Raw genomic sequence first — 14725 nt, 5'->3', positions numbered from 1 at the left:
ACTCCAGGATTCTCTTGTGAATCTCTTTTATGAGCCACCACCCATCCTTGACCTTGAAGTGGTGTCAGTTAGATGGCTAAGTGTCACTGTAAGGCCATGGACGAAATTGGCTCCTTACCCTGTAAGCAGTTTATGGACAAGGTATGACCGCAATCCATGCTTTGGTTTATTTTCCCTGGCACTGCGATTTGTGCCACAAATGTTAAAACGTTAGCATGTGGAAACGGTGCCAGAGACCTAAACCAACGCATGAATTGCTGTCATACCATGTCCATAGACAGTTTACAGAGTAAGGAAGCAATGTCGTTTGGGTAAACTATCCATTTAAGCAAAACAACACATCTCAGCATTTGTGTGCATTTAACAATTAGGAAAGTAAGAAAAACGTTTTTAATTAGCATGTCTAAGTGCACCAATCCCTTAAACTAAATCATGTCTTTCAAGTGCAAGTGAAACTACCGACGTAAATCTTTTCGAAAGGGAGACAGATGGAGAGGCCGTCGGTCTCGCTGAATGCGCCCAACTTGAGTGTCGGTGAAAGGGTGCAGATAGAGGGGCCCGCTCCCCTCCTACTTTGAAAAAAAATATATTGGGTCTGTTGTCATGGAAATCGAAGGACACTTAGATGGATTCGACAAAGATGGGGGTTCAAAGGAACAAAAGCCAAAGTGTAATTTTCCTAAAGGCGTCAGAAACAATTAAAGGGGAATATTCATCGTGAGTCCCTCATTTGAAGACCGCGCTTCTCTTGGCACACCAGCAACCGAATATCCACAAAGTGCATTTTTTCAAAATGGTTACTTTCCGTGAAGAACATAATTTTACACCGAAACAGACACACACACACATGCAACACATTTGAGGAGTTGTGGGGCTTGGGATACGCAGTCCTGAGTGCGCACCAGAGTGGAACAACAGCCTTTGCGCTTGGGAGTAGGCTACCTACCGAGATGGCCAACAAGGGGACTCAACTTCAGAGCCTGTCAAAAGTGTTTGTTCTGCTCAGCATAATGACAGTCAAGACCAATCCACTTGAGACGGGTAAGGAGATGGAAGGTCAATTTCAGATGTATTCCGTCGCGGATTCAGACACGTTTTTCCATTACAGTGACGCACTGCCTTGTGCGCGTATTTATTTGTTGCTCCTGGCTCTCTCATTGTGCCACTGGGCTTTTGTAAATGAAAACAGTTTGTCACTGTAATGAAGCATCAGTATTATATTAGTTACCTAAATAACCGTTGATTTGAAGTCTGTTTTCTGAAACAAATTGCCATTCAAACAACCAGAAACCCTTGGATGACCAAGGAGCCAGGGATTACGCCCGCAGCTGAATGATACTTTGTCATGTGACAATTCTTAATTTGTGAAATAATAGTTTACACAGGGGTTTGAAGTGGTTTTAATTCAACTTGAATTCATGAAATATTTATTCATATTTTTGTTCACCTGTATTCCACAGAAATAGCCTACATACCTTTGACATTAAACTTAATGAACTTGTCATGCTTTTATCATGATCAACAACAGATAATCATTGAGAAAGAAACAGCCGGAGTTGCGCCGTGTCACCTAGTGGTCTTTTCCTTACTGGACTTCATGCCAGTGAGAATTTACAGTAGTACTTACAGGAGTACCAGACCTGTTTATTTCTTACCTGTAAAACGCTTTATTAGGGACTCAAGGATATACTTTTGTCCATGTAATTGGACAGTGCTTCTCTTGCGGGCAATGTGTTTATTTGGGTAGTGTTGTGAGACTGGTGATTTCCCACCAGCGGTGGCTTGGGGCACTCCGGTAGGTCAGTGCAGGAGGATCCAGTGGTTGCCTAGGGAAACAGAGCTTATAAACCCAGGAAGGGGTTGTAAATCTTCCTATTATCTGGCTCACTGTCCAGAGTGGGTGTGTGGAGTAGCATCAGTTGGCCCCCAGCCTTAGACCCTCACTGTGGCTTCCATGTATGTAAATGTATTACCACCATAGCCAAGAGGTCTGGATTTATACATGGCACAGTGGTAGTGCACTTGACCTGTAACTGCAGGGTTGCTGGTTCAGGTCCTGTTCTGGCTATTTGTTTCTTCTAATCACCTGTAACAAACTCAGTTGTGTTTTAGTTTGTCATAGTTTTTAATATTATGCTCATAATTCAGTATTGGCCAGGGACTCAATGGGACTGTGGAGAAACAGAGAGAAAGTAGATTTTTGTTTACACATCACATCCTCACAGACAAGTAGTTTGCTCCTTTATTTTACTTACATGTATACATCTGTGGGTTTTCCTCCAGTCAACGTGGTGGACTTCTGTGGCCAGAACATCCAGGGCGATGGGATGATCGTCAACTCACACCAGGAGTCCAAGAAGTATTACTTTGTCACCATGGGAACGGACTGCCACCTCACCATGCAGGCCGCCTCCCCCAAGGACAAGGTGCCCACCACAAGCCACACCCCCTCCCTTTTGTGCTCACTATACACATGTATGCCCAATATCCCAAGTCGACTCCTGGCCCTTGTATAGATCTGGATAGGTATATGCAATATGATAATATTTCACCTTCACTTCTTACAGCTATCCACTCCTCTCAGTTCCAAAGCAAGGGTTAGGGGTGTTAATACCAATATGTTTAACTTTATATTCCTTACAATGTCCGTCAGCTAAACATTCCCCCACTCCTCCTCTCCCCCTGAAGGTCCAGTTCCACTTCCGCTTCTTCCTGGTCTACAGCCTGCTTCGTTTAGCTCCCCAAAGTCCATCCCCCCTCTTCCCTGAGTCCCCTGAGTCGACTCCAGTGGTGGAGCAAGGGGACCCATGTCATGCGGGATCATACATTCAGTTCTATGACGGGCGGGACAAGAACTCGCCTCCTATTGGACCAACGCTGTGTGGGAAGAGCCCACCTCGCCCGGTGCTGTCCACAGGGAATCACCTGACCCTGCGTCTGGTGACCCAAGGTACCCTGCCTCGAGTGGATTTCGTGGGGGACTTCACCTCCTTCAGACTGGGTGAGACATGACGCCAGCCACCCAATCAAGATTGAGCCCCCAAAAAATAAAACACTTATTTGTCTTTTTATCTAAACATGCAAACACCATCAGATAGAATTCATAGCAAGCAGGGAACTGGAATGATATTCAGATCAACTGGAATGACATTCACTCTCATGGGAAAGGTGGCCAAAAATGACTAACTGAAACCCCAATAAGCGAAGAATATGACTGCATTGAGGCATGTCACTGTGCTTCTATGGCTAAATACACCATGCCACTGCCTACTTCATTTGTTAATTTAGCAAACAAGACTGCTCATAATCTTGTGCCTTTATCACAGTCAACACAACTATATTTTTAGCTTTAATTAGCTTTAAAAATGCAACATTTTCCTCTCTGCCCCATGACAAAATGTGTAGAATTGCAGAAAGTTAGCTATAAAACAGCAAAAATGTATCTCCGCCTCATGGCAAAATGTGTAGAATAGCATGGGATTAGCTATACAACTGCAATTTTTTTCTCTTTGCACATGGCAAACTGTGGAATTGCAGGAAGGCCACAACAAAATTGTAGCCTACTCACGAGCTGTAGTTTGTGCAGTTCGTAACAAATCAAATGTACCATCTTGCTCTATCCATTTTCAGGTTTTAACCAATCAGCGTGCAGCAGTGAGCCTTACTTCCCATGTCGGAATGGGAAGTGTATCCCCATGAGTCTGGTGTGTGATGAAAAGGGCATTGATAACTGTGGGGACGGGAGTGACTTGGAGGATCACCTGCCCTCAGGGTGCAAAGGTCACTCAGGTATCACACCTGTGCAGCTACCTGTTCAACAGGCCTTTATAGGTGGTCTATGTGGCCCCCAACAAACTTCAGACTAAGTCTCGCTATTATTACACTATTACACAGTTTATACACTTTTAAAGGAGTTGGGGCAGTCCCTCTCCTCACATATTTGTTTATTTGTTAGGTCACAAGTAGAGAGGAAACAGGAGCTTGTGCTGAAAAGGGGTAGGCCGGATCCGAACCCATACTGCAGCAGTAGACAGTATGTGCACCAGAAGCAGCAGCTTAGATCACTAGACCACCTTAAGCCACCCAATTTGTATTATTCTACCGTTCCTCTAAACTGTACTTTTTGTTACTGTTAATTGGAATGTGTTTTCAGTCACCTTACCTAGTAAAGAAAAGGTAAATAACACCTGTGTGATCTCCTCAGCAGGTCAGCTGGCCCCAGCCCAACCCCCTCCCCCAGCAGTGACCCCACCCCTCCCTGTCTTAAACGCGCCCACTTTGCCCATGTCCACCAATAGGGACTGTGGCACTCCGGACGGCGTACCCCATCACGACTCAGTGACAGGTGTGTGACAACTGGTACAATGCAGGTTATTGTTTTCCTCTTTACCGACTAGGAGATTGTTATTATAAAATGATCAGTTCCCGATGTCTTACCTCGTATGGTAAAGGTTTATAGAATAAATAGCTCAACTCAAACTGCTTTGTATATAGTGCATTCAGAAAGTATTCAGACCCCTTGACTTTTTCCACATTTAGTTATGTTAGAGCCATATTCTAAAATGGATGAAATATTTTTTTTTCACTCATCAATCTACACATAATACCCCATAATGACAGCAAAAACTTTTGGGAAAAAACAACTAAATATCACATTTACAGTACCAGTCAAGTTTGGACACACCTACTCATTCAAGGGTTTTTCTTTATTTTTTACTATTTTCGACATAGAATAAGACAAAACTATGAAATAACACATGGAATCATGTAGTATCCAAACAAGGGTTAAACAAATCTACATTTATTTGAGATTCTTCAAAGTAGCCACCGTTTGCCTTGATGACCGCTTTGCACACCCTTGTCATTCTCTCAACTAGCTTCACCTGGAGTGCTTTTCCAACAGTCTTGAAGGAATTCCCACATATGCTGAGCACTTGTTGGCTGCTTTTCCTTCACTGCGGTCTAACTAATCCAAAATCATCTCAATTGGGTTGAGGTTGGGTGATTGTGGAGGCCAGGTCATCTGATGCAGCACTCCATCACTCTACTTCCAGGTCAAATAGCCCTTACACAGTCTGGAGGTGCTCACACCAGATGGGATGGCGTATCGCTGCAGAATGCTGTGGTAGCCATGCTGGTTAAGTGTGCCTTGAATTCAAAATAAATCACTGACAGTTTCACCAGCAAGCACCATCACACCACCTCCTCTGTGCTTTACGGTGGGAACCACACATCATCCGTTCACCTACTCTGCGTCTCACAAAGACATGGCGGTTGAACCAAAAATATGAATTAGATCATGAAGGCCTGATTCACGCAGTCTCCTCTGAACAGTTGATGTTGAGATGTCTGTTACTTGATCTTTGTGAAGCATGTTAACTCTAATAAACTTATCCTCTGCAGCAGAGGTAACTACGGGTCTTTCTTTCCTGTGGCAGTCCTTGTGAGAGACAGTTTAATCATAGCTCTTGATGGTTTTTGCGACTGCACTTGAAGAAAGTTGACTGACCTTCATGTCTTAAAGTAATGATGGGCTGTCATTTCTCTTTGCTTATTTGAGGTGTTCTTGCCATAATATGGACTTGGCCTTTTACCAAATAGGGCTACACCAAAGTGTGCTGTCATGTGCTTTTTACTGAGGAGTGGCTTCCATCTGGCCACTCTATCATAAAAGCCTGATTGGTGGAGTGCTTGCAGAGATGGTTGTCATTCTGGAAGGTTCTACCATCTCCACAGAGGAACTCTGGAGCTCTGTCAGAATGACCATCGGGTTCTTGTTCACCTCCCTGACCAAGGCCCTTCTTTGCTCAGTTTGGCTGGGCGGCCAGCTCTCGGAAGAGTCTTGGTGGTTCCAAACTTCTTCCATTTAAGAATGATGGAGGCCAATGTGTTCTTGGGGACCTTCAATGCTGCAGAAATGTCTTGGTGCCCTTCCCCATATCGGTGCCTCGACACAATCCTGTCTCAGAGCTCTACGGATAATTAATTCAACCTCATGGTTTGGTTTTTGCTCTGACATGCATTGTCAACTGTGGGACCTTTATATAGACAGGTTAGTGTGCCTTTCCAAATCATGTCCAATCAATTGAATTTACCATAGGTGGACTCCAAGTTGTAGAAACATCTCAAGGATGATCAATGGAAACAGGATGCACCTGAGCTCAATTTCGAGTCTTATAGCAAAGGGTCTGAATACTTATGTAAGTAAGGTTTTTTCAAAAATGTTCCTAAAAACCTGTTTTCGCTTTGTCATTATTATCAGGAATCAAGGTAAGACCCAGATGCAGACGGTCGAATTAACAATGTTTATAGCAACGGGCAGGCAACGACAGGTCAAGTCAGGCACGGGTTGATAATCCAGAGTATAGGGGCAAAGGTACAAGACGGCAGGCAGGGTCAGGTCAGGCAGAGTAGTTGGGCAGGCAGGCTCAGAGACAGGACAGGCAAGGGTCAAAACCAGGGGTCGAGAAAAGGATAGACTGGGGGGGAAAAAAGCAGGAGCTGAGAAAAACGCTGGCTGACTCGACAAACAAGATGAACTGGCAACAGACAAACAGAACTCAAGTATAAATACAATGGGGATAATGGAGAAGATGGGCGACACCTGGAGCGGGGTGGAGACGATCACAAGGACAGGTGAAATAGATCAGGGTGCGACAATTCTGGGGTACTGTGTGTAGATTGATGATAAATGTATTTTTATTTCATCCATTTTAGAATAAGACTGTAACGTAACAAAAGGTGGAAAAAGGGAAGGGGTGTGAATACTTTCCCGAATGCACTGTATCTCAGTGGCTTTTTTTCAAAGATCCCTTATTTCTTAACTGCTGAGTAAGCCACAAAACTTGTGTAGGGGATGGGGTATTGTTTGTGTCTGTAAACTCTACTTCAGCACAAAGTAACAGGAACCTAATTGGAATGCAAAGCACATCAATGACAAGGGGCATACAACTAATTGGGATGCCCATAGCTCTTAATTTCCGCCTTACCGGTTGTAAACCAATAAACTGTGATGGATTCTCAGTGGTGAATATGACCCCTTTGAGTTCCCAGTCCCCATTGTTCCTTTTCTAATGACACTGGTGCAAATAGATACTGAGGCTAGATGGCCTTTTTGTCTTTGCCAAGCCACCAGATGTCCAGCCAAGACCACAACCATTATTTTATTAATTCCAAGTTGTCTGGCGAAGGAGAGAAAAAAAATTGGCTGTGGAAATTGCCAGACATTTGTCTTGAATTGAAGGATAATTTGATCATCAACGAATACAAGGAAAAGTATTTACTCTGATTTGAAAACAAAGTATTCGGATGGTTTTACAAGCAAGCAGACCCCATTGTTAACTGTACTCTACTCTCATCTCTCCACACTCCCCCAGATTCTCCTCCCTACCTGTCCCTTTTGGCTCTCTACATCGCATTGGGTGTGATAGCTGGTGTGGTCCTGCTGTGCTGGTGCTGCTGGTCTCCAGGCTGGTTCCTCTGGAGGATCAGCATCTGCCGCTTCTTACCATGCTGTAACTCAGCCTGTGCCTCCTGCCAGCTCTGTGCCCATAGCTGTGCCCAGAACAAGGAGCACCGACCAGCTAAGGTCTCACCACAAGGACAGGTCCCAACCAACGGTGTTGCCTTGTCCACCCTCACCACATCCACGGCTAACGCCACCACTCTCGCTGTGTAGGGGGGGGGGGGGGGGGCAATGCAGTCGCTATGTAGCGCAGGACTGTTGTTGCTATGAAGCATAACTTCTATGATGGCTAACAGTGAGACAAATGGACTCACGGACATGATGACCCAGACTTCCTGTTTTAGACTGATGGATTGAGATGATACTTGTCTTTTTACTGGGTTACAAGGACTGTTAATGTCATGGAAGAAGGAGTGCTGCAAAGCTGAGACCGTTCTTAAAACGGGGAAAGGCTTTACATTATATTGTTTTAGTCACCGTAGGTTCTTGTTTTCTGGTGCTTTACATAATGAATGACTGATGCTTCCTTCTTCGGACTGTTTTGTATTTAAAAGTGTATTAGATTGGATTCAACAGAGGGTTCTTCTCTGAGTGTATAAGTAACCCCGGTTCACCTATTCAATTCTATCTACAGTTGAAGTCGGAAGTTTACATACTTAGGTTGGAGTCATTAAAACTCGTTTTTCAACCACTCCACAAATTTCTTGTTAACAAACTACAGTTGTGGCAAGTCGGTTAGTACATCTACTTTGTTCATGACACAATTTTTCCAACAATTGTTTACAGACAGATTATTTCACTTATAATTCACTGTATCACAATTCCAGTGGGTCAGAAGTTTACATACACTAAGTTGACTGTGCCTTTAAACAGCTTGGAAAATTCCAGAAAATTATGTCATGGCTTTAGAAGCTTCTGATAGGCTAATTTACATCATTTGAGTCAATTGGAGGTGTACCTGTGGATGTATTTCAAGGCCTACCTTCAAACTCAGTGTCTCTTTGCTTGACATCATTGGAAAATCAAAAGAAATCAGCCAAGACCTCAGAAAACAAATTGTAGACCTCCACAAGTCTGGTTCATCCTTGGGAGCAATTTACAAATGCCTGAAGGTACAACATTCATCTGTACAAACAATAGTATGCAAGTATAAACACCATGGGAACACGCAGCCGTCATACTGCTCAAGAAGGAGACGTGTTCTGTCTCCTAGAGATGTAGTATCAATCCCAGAACAACAGCAAAGGACCGTACAAAAGTATCTATATCTATAGTAAAACATAGTAAAATATCAACATAACCTGAAAGGCCGCTCAACAAGGAAGAAGCCACTGCTCCAAAACCGCCATAAAAAAAGCCAGACTACGGTTTGCAACTGCACATGGGGACAAAGATCGTACTTTTTGGAGAAATGTCCTCTGGTCTGATGAAACAAAAATAGAACTGTTTGGCCATAATGACCATCGTCATGTTTGGAGGAAAAAGGGTGAGGCTTGTAAGCCGAAGAACACCATCCCAACCGTGAAGCAGGGGGGTGGCAGCATCATGTTGTGGCGGTGATTTGTTGCAGGATGGACTGGTGCACTTCACAAAATGGATGGAATCATGAGGCAGGAAAATTATGTGGATATATTAAAGCAACATCTCAAGACATCAGTCAGGAAGTTAAAGCTTGGTCACAAATGGGTATTCCAAATGGACAATGACCCCAAGTATACTTCCCAAGGTGTGGCAAAATGGCTTAAGGACAACCAAGTCAAGGTATTGGAGTGGCCATCACAAAGCCCTGTCCTCAATCCTATAGAACATTTGTTGGCAGAACTGAAAAAGTGTGTGCGAGCAAGGAGGCCTAAAACCTGACAGTTACACCGACTCTGTCAGGAGGAATGGGACAAAATTCACCCAACTTATTGTGGGAAGCTTGTGGAGGGCTACCCGAAACATTTGGCCCAAGTTAAACCATTTAAAGGCAGTGCTACCAAATACTAATTGAGTGTATGTAAACTTCTGACCCACTGGGAATGTGATGAAAGAAATGAAAGCTGAAATAAATCATTCTCTCTTAAAATAAAGTGGTGATCCTAACTGACCTAAGACAGGGAATTTGTACTAGGATTAAATGTCAGGAATTATGAAAAACTCAGTTTTTAAATGTATTTGGCTAAGGTGTATGTAAACTTCCGACTTCAACTGTAACTTGCCATAAGATTCCTAGTTACAAAAGTATGAGAAAACCCACTCAGCCTGCTCCCACTGAAATGTTCACTTCCCACACATGTATGCCCCTTACCCAACAGGGACTATATTTTTGTTAATAAAATAAATCCCACTCCTCAGTTTTTTAGGTACTTTATGTCCCATGTTGGGGGCAACCACATGAATGTCGGTGCTCATGTATGTCATGTAAACTGACCCTGCCTCGAGTAGACACATAACCTTTCTTAATTTACCCTCTGTGCTTGTTGTGTAACTACACTACAGTTCAAAAGTTTGGGGTCACTTAGAAACGTTCTTGTGTTCCATGAAAACATACATGAAATTAGTTGCAAAATTAATAGGAAATATAGTCAAGATGTTGACAAGATTATAAATAATGATTTTTAATTGAAATAATAATTGTGTCCTTCAAAATTAGCTTTCATCAAAGAATCCTCAATTTTCAGCAATTACAACCTTGCAAACCTTTGGCATTTTAGTTGTCAATTTGTTGAGGGAATCTGAAGAGATTTCACCCCATGCTTCCTGAAGCACCTCCCACAAGTTGGATTGGCTTGATGGGCACTTCTTACTTACCATAAAGTCAAGCTGCTCCCACAATAGCTCAATAGGGTTGAGATCCGGTGTCTGTGCTGGCCACTCCATTATAGACAGAATACCAGCTGACTGCTTCTTTCCTAAATAGTTCTTGCATAGTTTGGAGCTGTGCTTTGGGTCATTGTCCTGTTGTAGGAGGAAATTGGCTCCAATTAAGCTCCATCCACAGGGTATGGCATGGCGTTGCAAAATGGAGTGATAGCCTTCCTTCTCCAAGATCCCTTTTACACTGTACAAATCTCCCACTTTACCACCACCAAAGCACCCTTAGACCATCACATTGCCTCCACCATGCTTGACAGATGGCGTCAAGCATTCCTCCAGCATCTTTTCATTTTTTCTGCTTCTCACGAATGTTCTTTGTGATCCGAACACCTCAAACGTAGATTTGTCTGTCCATAACACTTTTAAAAAAATCTCCATCTGTCCAGTGTCTGTCTTCTTTTGCCCATCTTAATCTTTTATTTTTATTGACCAGTCTGAGATATGGCTTTTTCTTTGCAACTCTGTCTAGAAGGCTAGCATCCCGGAGTCAACTCTTCACTGTTGACATTGAGACTGGTGTTTTGTGGGTACTATTTTATTAAGCTGCCAGTTGAGGACTTGTGATGTGTCTGTTTCTCAAACTAGACACTAATGTACTTGTTCTCTTGCTCAGTTGTGCACCGGGGCCTACCACTCCTCTTCCTATTCTGGTTAGGGCCAGTTTGCACTGTTCTGTGAAAGGAGTAGTACACAGCGTTGTAAAAGATCCTCAGTTTCTTGGCAATTTCTCGCATGGAATAGCCATCATTTCTCAGAACAAGAATAGACTGATGAATTTCAGAAGAAACGTCTTTGTTTCTGGCCATTTTGATCCTGTAATCAAACCCACAAATGCTGATGCTCCAGATACTCAACTAGTCTAAAGAAGGCCAGTTTTATTGCTTCTTTAATCTGGACAACAGTTTTCAGATGTGCTACCATAATTGCAAAAGGGTTTTCTAATGATAAATTAGCCTTTTAAAATGATAAACTTGGATTAGCTAACACAACGTGCCATTGGAACACAGGCGTGATGGTTGCTGATAATGAATCTCTGTACGCCTTTGTAGATATTCCATTAAAAATCTGTCGTTTCCAGCTACAGTAGTCATTTACAACATTAATAATGTCTACACCGTATTTCTGATCAATTTGATGTTATTTTAATGGACAAAAAAACGTGCTTTTCTTTCAAAAACAAGGACATTTCTAAGTGACCCCAAACCTTTTGAACGGTAGTGTATATTATACTGTTCCCCCACCTCTGTCTTTTGAATGATTTTGAGAGGTGCTCTCGGGGCTTCGTAAGGGTGACACAAGCTTGACTAAATGCTGTTTCTCTACTCTGAGTTGCCAAGCGACAATTGAAGGTATGCTCCCCCAACCACTCAACCTCTCTCTCTCTCTCTTGCTCTCTTGCTCTTTCTCAGAGACTTAACGCATATGGGTATATATCCATGACTTTCCTCACAAGGTCATGGACTGAGCTGAAAGAGATGATAATGAATCAAGTGCATTAGTATACCTTTCTACACTAGGGCTTCTGCCTAACTTTCAGACATGATACCAACAACATGTGTTGTCAACATCACAAAATAAGAAGACATGGGTCTCTGGTTCTGTCTCATTGACCAAAATGATTTGTGTCCCTAGAACTACTATTGTGTAAATACATTATTTCTCATATGTTTCAGATGTTGTTTTTTTAAACTTATGGTTTGTTTTTATTCCTAAGGCTAAATAGATTTTCTACCACTGCCTTTGTTCTGTTGACACATCCTCATTCAAAAGCAAAGTGATGATGACACTTCATGTCTGATGATGAAGTGTCATCATCAGACATGGGTTCAAAATGTGTATTTGAGTAGCTGGTATTTAAAATCCTTTTTAATATTTTTTAATAATTTATACAGCACAAAACAAGTAAAATAGTATTTCAATTGTTATTTGAAAAAACAAATAGTCTACCAAATTGTATTTTCAAATACTTCTTTCAAATACCATGTTCAAATACCTGAGTTAAATGCATGGAAGTGTATTTGAGTCAGTGTATTTGAGTATTTTCAAATACTTTCCAAGTATGTACTATATGTATACATATTAAACAACTTTTCTTTTCAAATATAAGATATTTGAATACTTACTTCTAAATGTTATGTGTAGGTAATTGAGGTATTTGAACCCAGGTCTGGTTGACATTATCTATGTAAACTAACAACAAGGAAATAGTTTTTGTATTCACCACTGTCTGATATGTAAATATATGTTTGACAATATTAAACTTAGAACATTAAAGATCGATTCGACATTGCCTCATGTTGTAGGGTAAATCCATTTGAATTCAATCACTTTTTGACAGCAGCCCTTTGATTTGAACAAAACCTTCCATACATATTTGCCCATTGTAGAATTACTCAGAAAGTGACTTTTTTGGACCTGAATGTCAAAACATTTATGAGCTAAAGGTGCTCAAAGTTGACCTATTTTGCATACCCCGCCATACCATGTCTTCATCACTAGAAAATATAAATGGTTGAGATTGATATAATTTAAAAGCTTACAAGCAGGGTTGTCAAAATATTTTTGAATATATTGAAAAAAAAAGTAAAACATTATATATCCTTAAATGTCAATTATCAAAACATGTGTGAACTCCAGTATTTTTTGTTGTTGTAGTTTAGACCGTAGTTTACATAATCCGATTTTTTTGTTGTAGTGCCTGCCATTGGTTGAGACACAACTTGCTCTTTAATACTTTGAGCACCTTTATCTCCTGAATGTTTTGGCATTCAGGTCCAAAAAGTCACGTTGTGATCATTTCTTCCATGGGCAGACATTTATGGAAAGTTGTGTTTCAATCAAAAGCGATGCTGTCAAAAAAAGTGATTGAATTCAAATGGATTTACCTTATAACCGTTCAAATAGTCTGATATTTTGCAGAATAACACATTGAACTTAGACTGGTCTGTCTCTCTCTCCCGACTCTGCCTCTGCTGCTGTCTTCCCTGTCTCTTTCTCCATCTCCTTGTCTATCTCTGCTTCTGTTTATATTATAAAATGAGGGTAGGTAGGGTATTCATCTGGAGCTGGATATAATTGCTGCCTAGTTGGTTGTTCATCCTCTGAGAGCCTTGTTGACAATGGTAAGCTCTTGGCAAGGTCTCACAAGTCTCAAACTGTGGCTGTTGTCGCTGTAACTACTGGTAACCTTTTCAGGACAAATCCCTCTCCTTCCACAAAGAGAACCCTCTGCTGTTTGAATGGTGCTTAATCCCTACCCCTGTGTGCACTACAGCCTGACATTGATTCTGGGGTTATTGTTGCCTTGGTGAAACATGACTTCTCGATTAGTCTATTTTTTTTCTCCAATGTGCGTATTCAGTTGTTTGAGTGTTCTCAAGCAAATATACCCAAACATGTTTTGCAGCTCAGGGACCTTTCTACAGTATCTCTCTCGATTCAGGGCACTTCCATCTAGTAATGTGTCATGTCTGTCTTTGGATAGCCAAACATTATTAGACACATTTACAGAGGAGGAAGACGCATTTCGCTCTGTTCAGCTCGCCCCAGTTTCTGGTGTGAATTACATACATGTGATTATCTTTGAGCTAAAGCTGCCACATTGTTCGTTCGGTATCTCAGTCGGCCAAGCCACAAGGAGCGTCATCTATGATGCACACCCACAGCGTGTCAGCCTCATGACCCTGTTAAACTACGCCAGGCTTCAATGGACATTGACTTTATGGGGGAAAAGGTCAACACACCGAACCCAATGACACAAAACTATTTCTTCCTGTTGCAGGGGAGACTAGAATCTAGAGCCCAGACCCTGATAGAGTGATGATTGCCGGCACACAATGGAAATAATGGAGGCCATTTATGAAGCACTTTACACTATAAGGGGAGGGCAGGCGTGACCTCATCTAAAGCCAATGTGTAGAACCAACCTGGATAATTCACAGCGGACATGAAACACAGATATTGTGAAATGGAGTTGTTTCACCCAAATTCCTATCTGTCTCATGCTGCAAAGTGCATGAAATCCATTGAATCGTGCATTTCTAGATGAGCTCATTCCAGTCTTAATGGCAACCACTCAACACCAGCAGTTACCATTTTACTCACAAAGAGCAAGCAAAGTTCAATGATCACGTCTAGTTCAATGATTGGTCTAAAGGTGTGGAAATAGCGGGAAGGAAGACTGGCAATAGGGATCATAATTATAAGCTACATTTGGGGCCCTTTGCTTACCCAGCATGAAGGCGCCCTCTAGTGGCTGGTGTGGTGTAAGAAGGCAAAAGAGCCACTATTGAAAGGTATATTAGTATCATACTCATTTTTGTATTACAAAATTGATCGTGGAAGTGTTCATAGCTGGGTGCTTATATATAATACATCCCTCTACGGAAAAAAATACAGACA

At 42.0% G+C, this 14725-nt stretch overlaps 1 protein-coding gene across 1 annotated transcript; it reads left to right on the top strand.

Moving 5' to 3' along the window:
- The first annotated feature begins 663 nt into the window (after positions 1-663).
- ldlrad2 (low density lipoprotein receptor class A domain containing 2) lies at positions 664-3943 on the top strand. The gene is made up of 4 exons (XM_031834693.1): positions 664-1041; positions 2284-2426; positions 2689-3001; positions 3631-3943. The coding sequence occupies exons 1-4, from the start codon at positions 951-953 to the stop codon at positions 3864-3866; spliced, it is 783 nt and encodes a 260-aa protein (XP_031690553.1). The 5' UTR covers positions 664-950; the 3' UTR covers positions 3867-3943.
- The last annotated feature ends 10782 nt before the right edge of the window (positions 3944-14725 follow it).

Source organism: Oncorhynchus kisutch, linkage group LG1 (assembly GCF_002021735.2).
Source record: "Oncorhynchus kisutch isolate 150728-3 linkage group LG1, Okis_V2, whole genome shotgun sequence".
Taxonomy (NCBI): domain Eukaryota; kingdom Metazoa; phylum Chordata; class Actinopteri; order Salmoniformes; family Salmonidae; genus Oncorhynchus; species Oncorhynchus kisutch.
The sequence above is the reverse complement of the archived record's forward strand: the minus strand, read 5'-3'. Positions and strand labels throughout refer to the sequence as shown.

Bases quoted from the DNA above. Each gene is read 5' to 3' on its own strand.
- ldlrad2 (XM_031834693.1), top strand. From the start codon at position 951: ATGGCCAACAAGGGGACTCAACTTCAGAGCCTGTCAAAAGTGTTTGTT. The intron at 1,042-2,283 runs GTAAGGAGATGG...GTTTTCCTCCAG, and splicing joins GACCAATCCACTTGAGACGG to TCAACGTGGTGGACTTCTGT. The intron at 3,002-3,630 runs GTGAGACATGAC...ATCCATTTTCAG, and splicing joins CTTCACCTCCTTCAGACTGG to GTTTTAACCAATCAGCGTGC.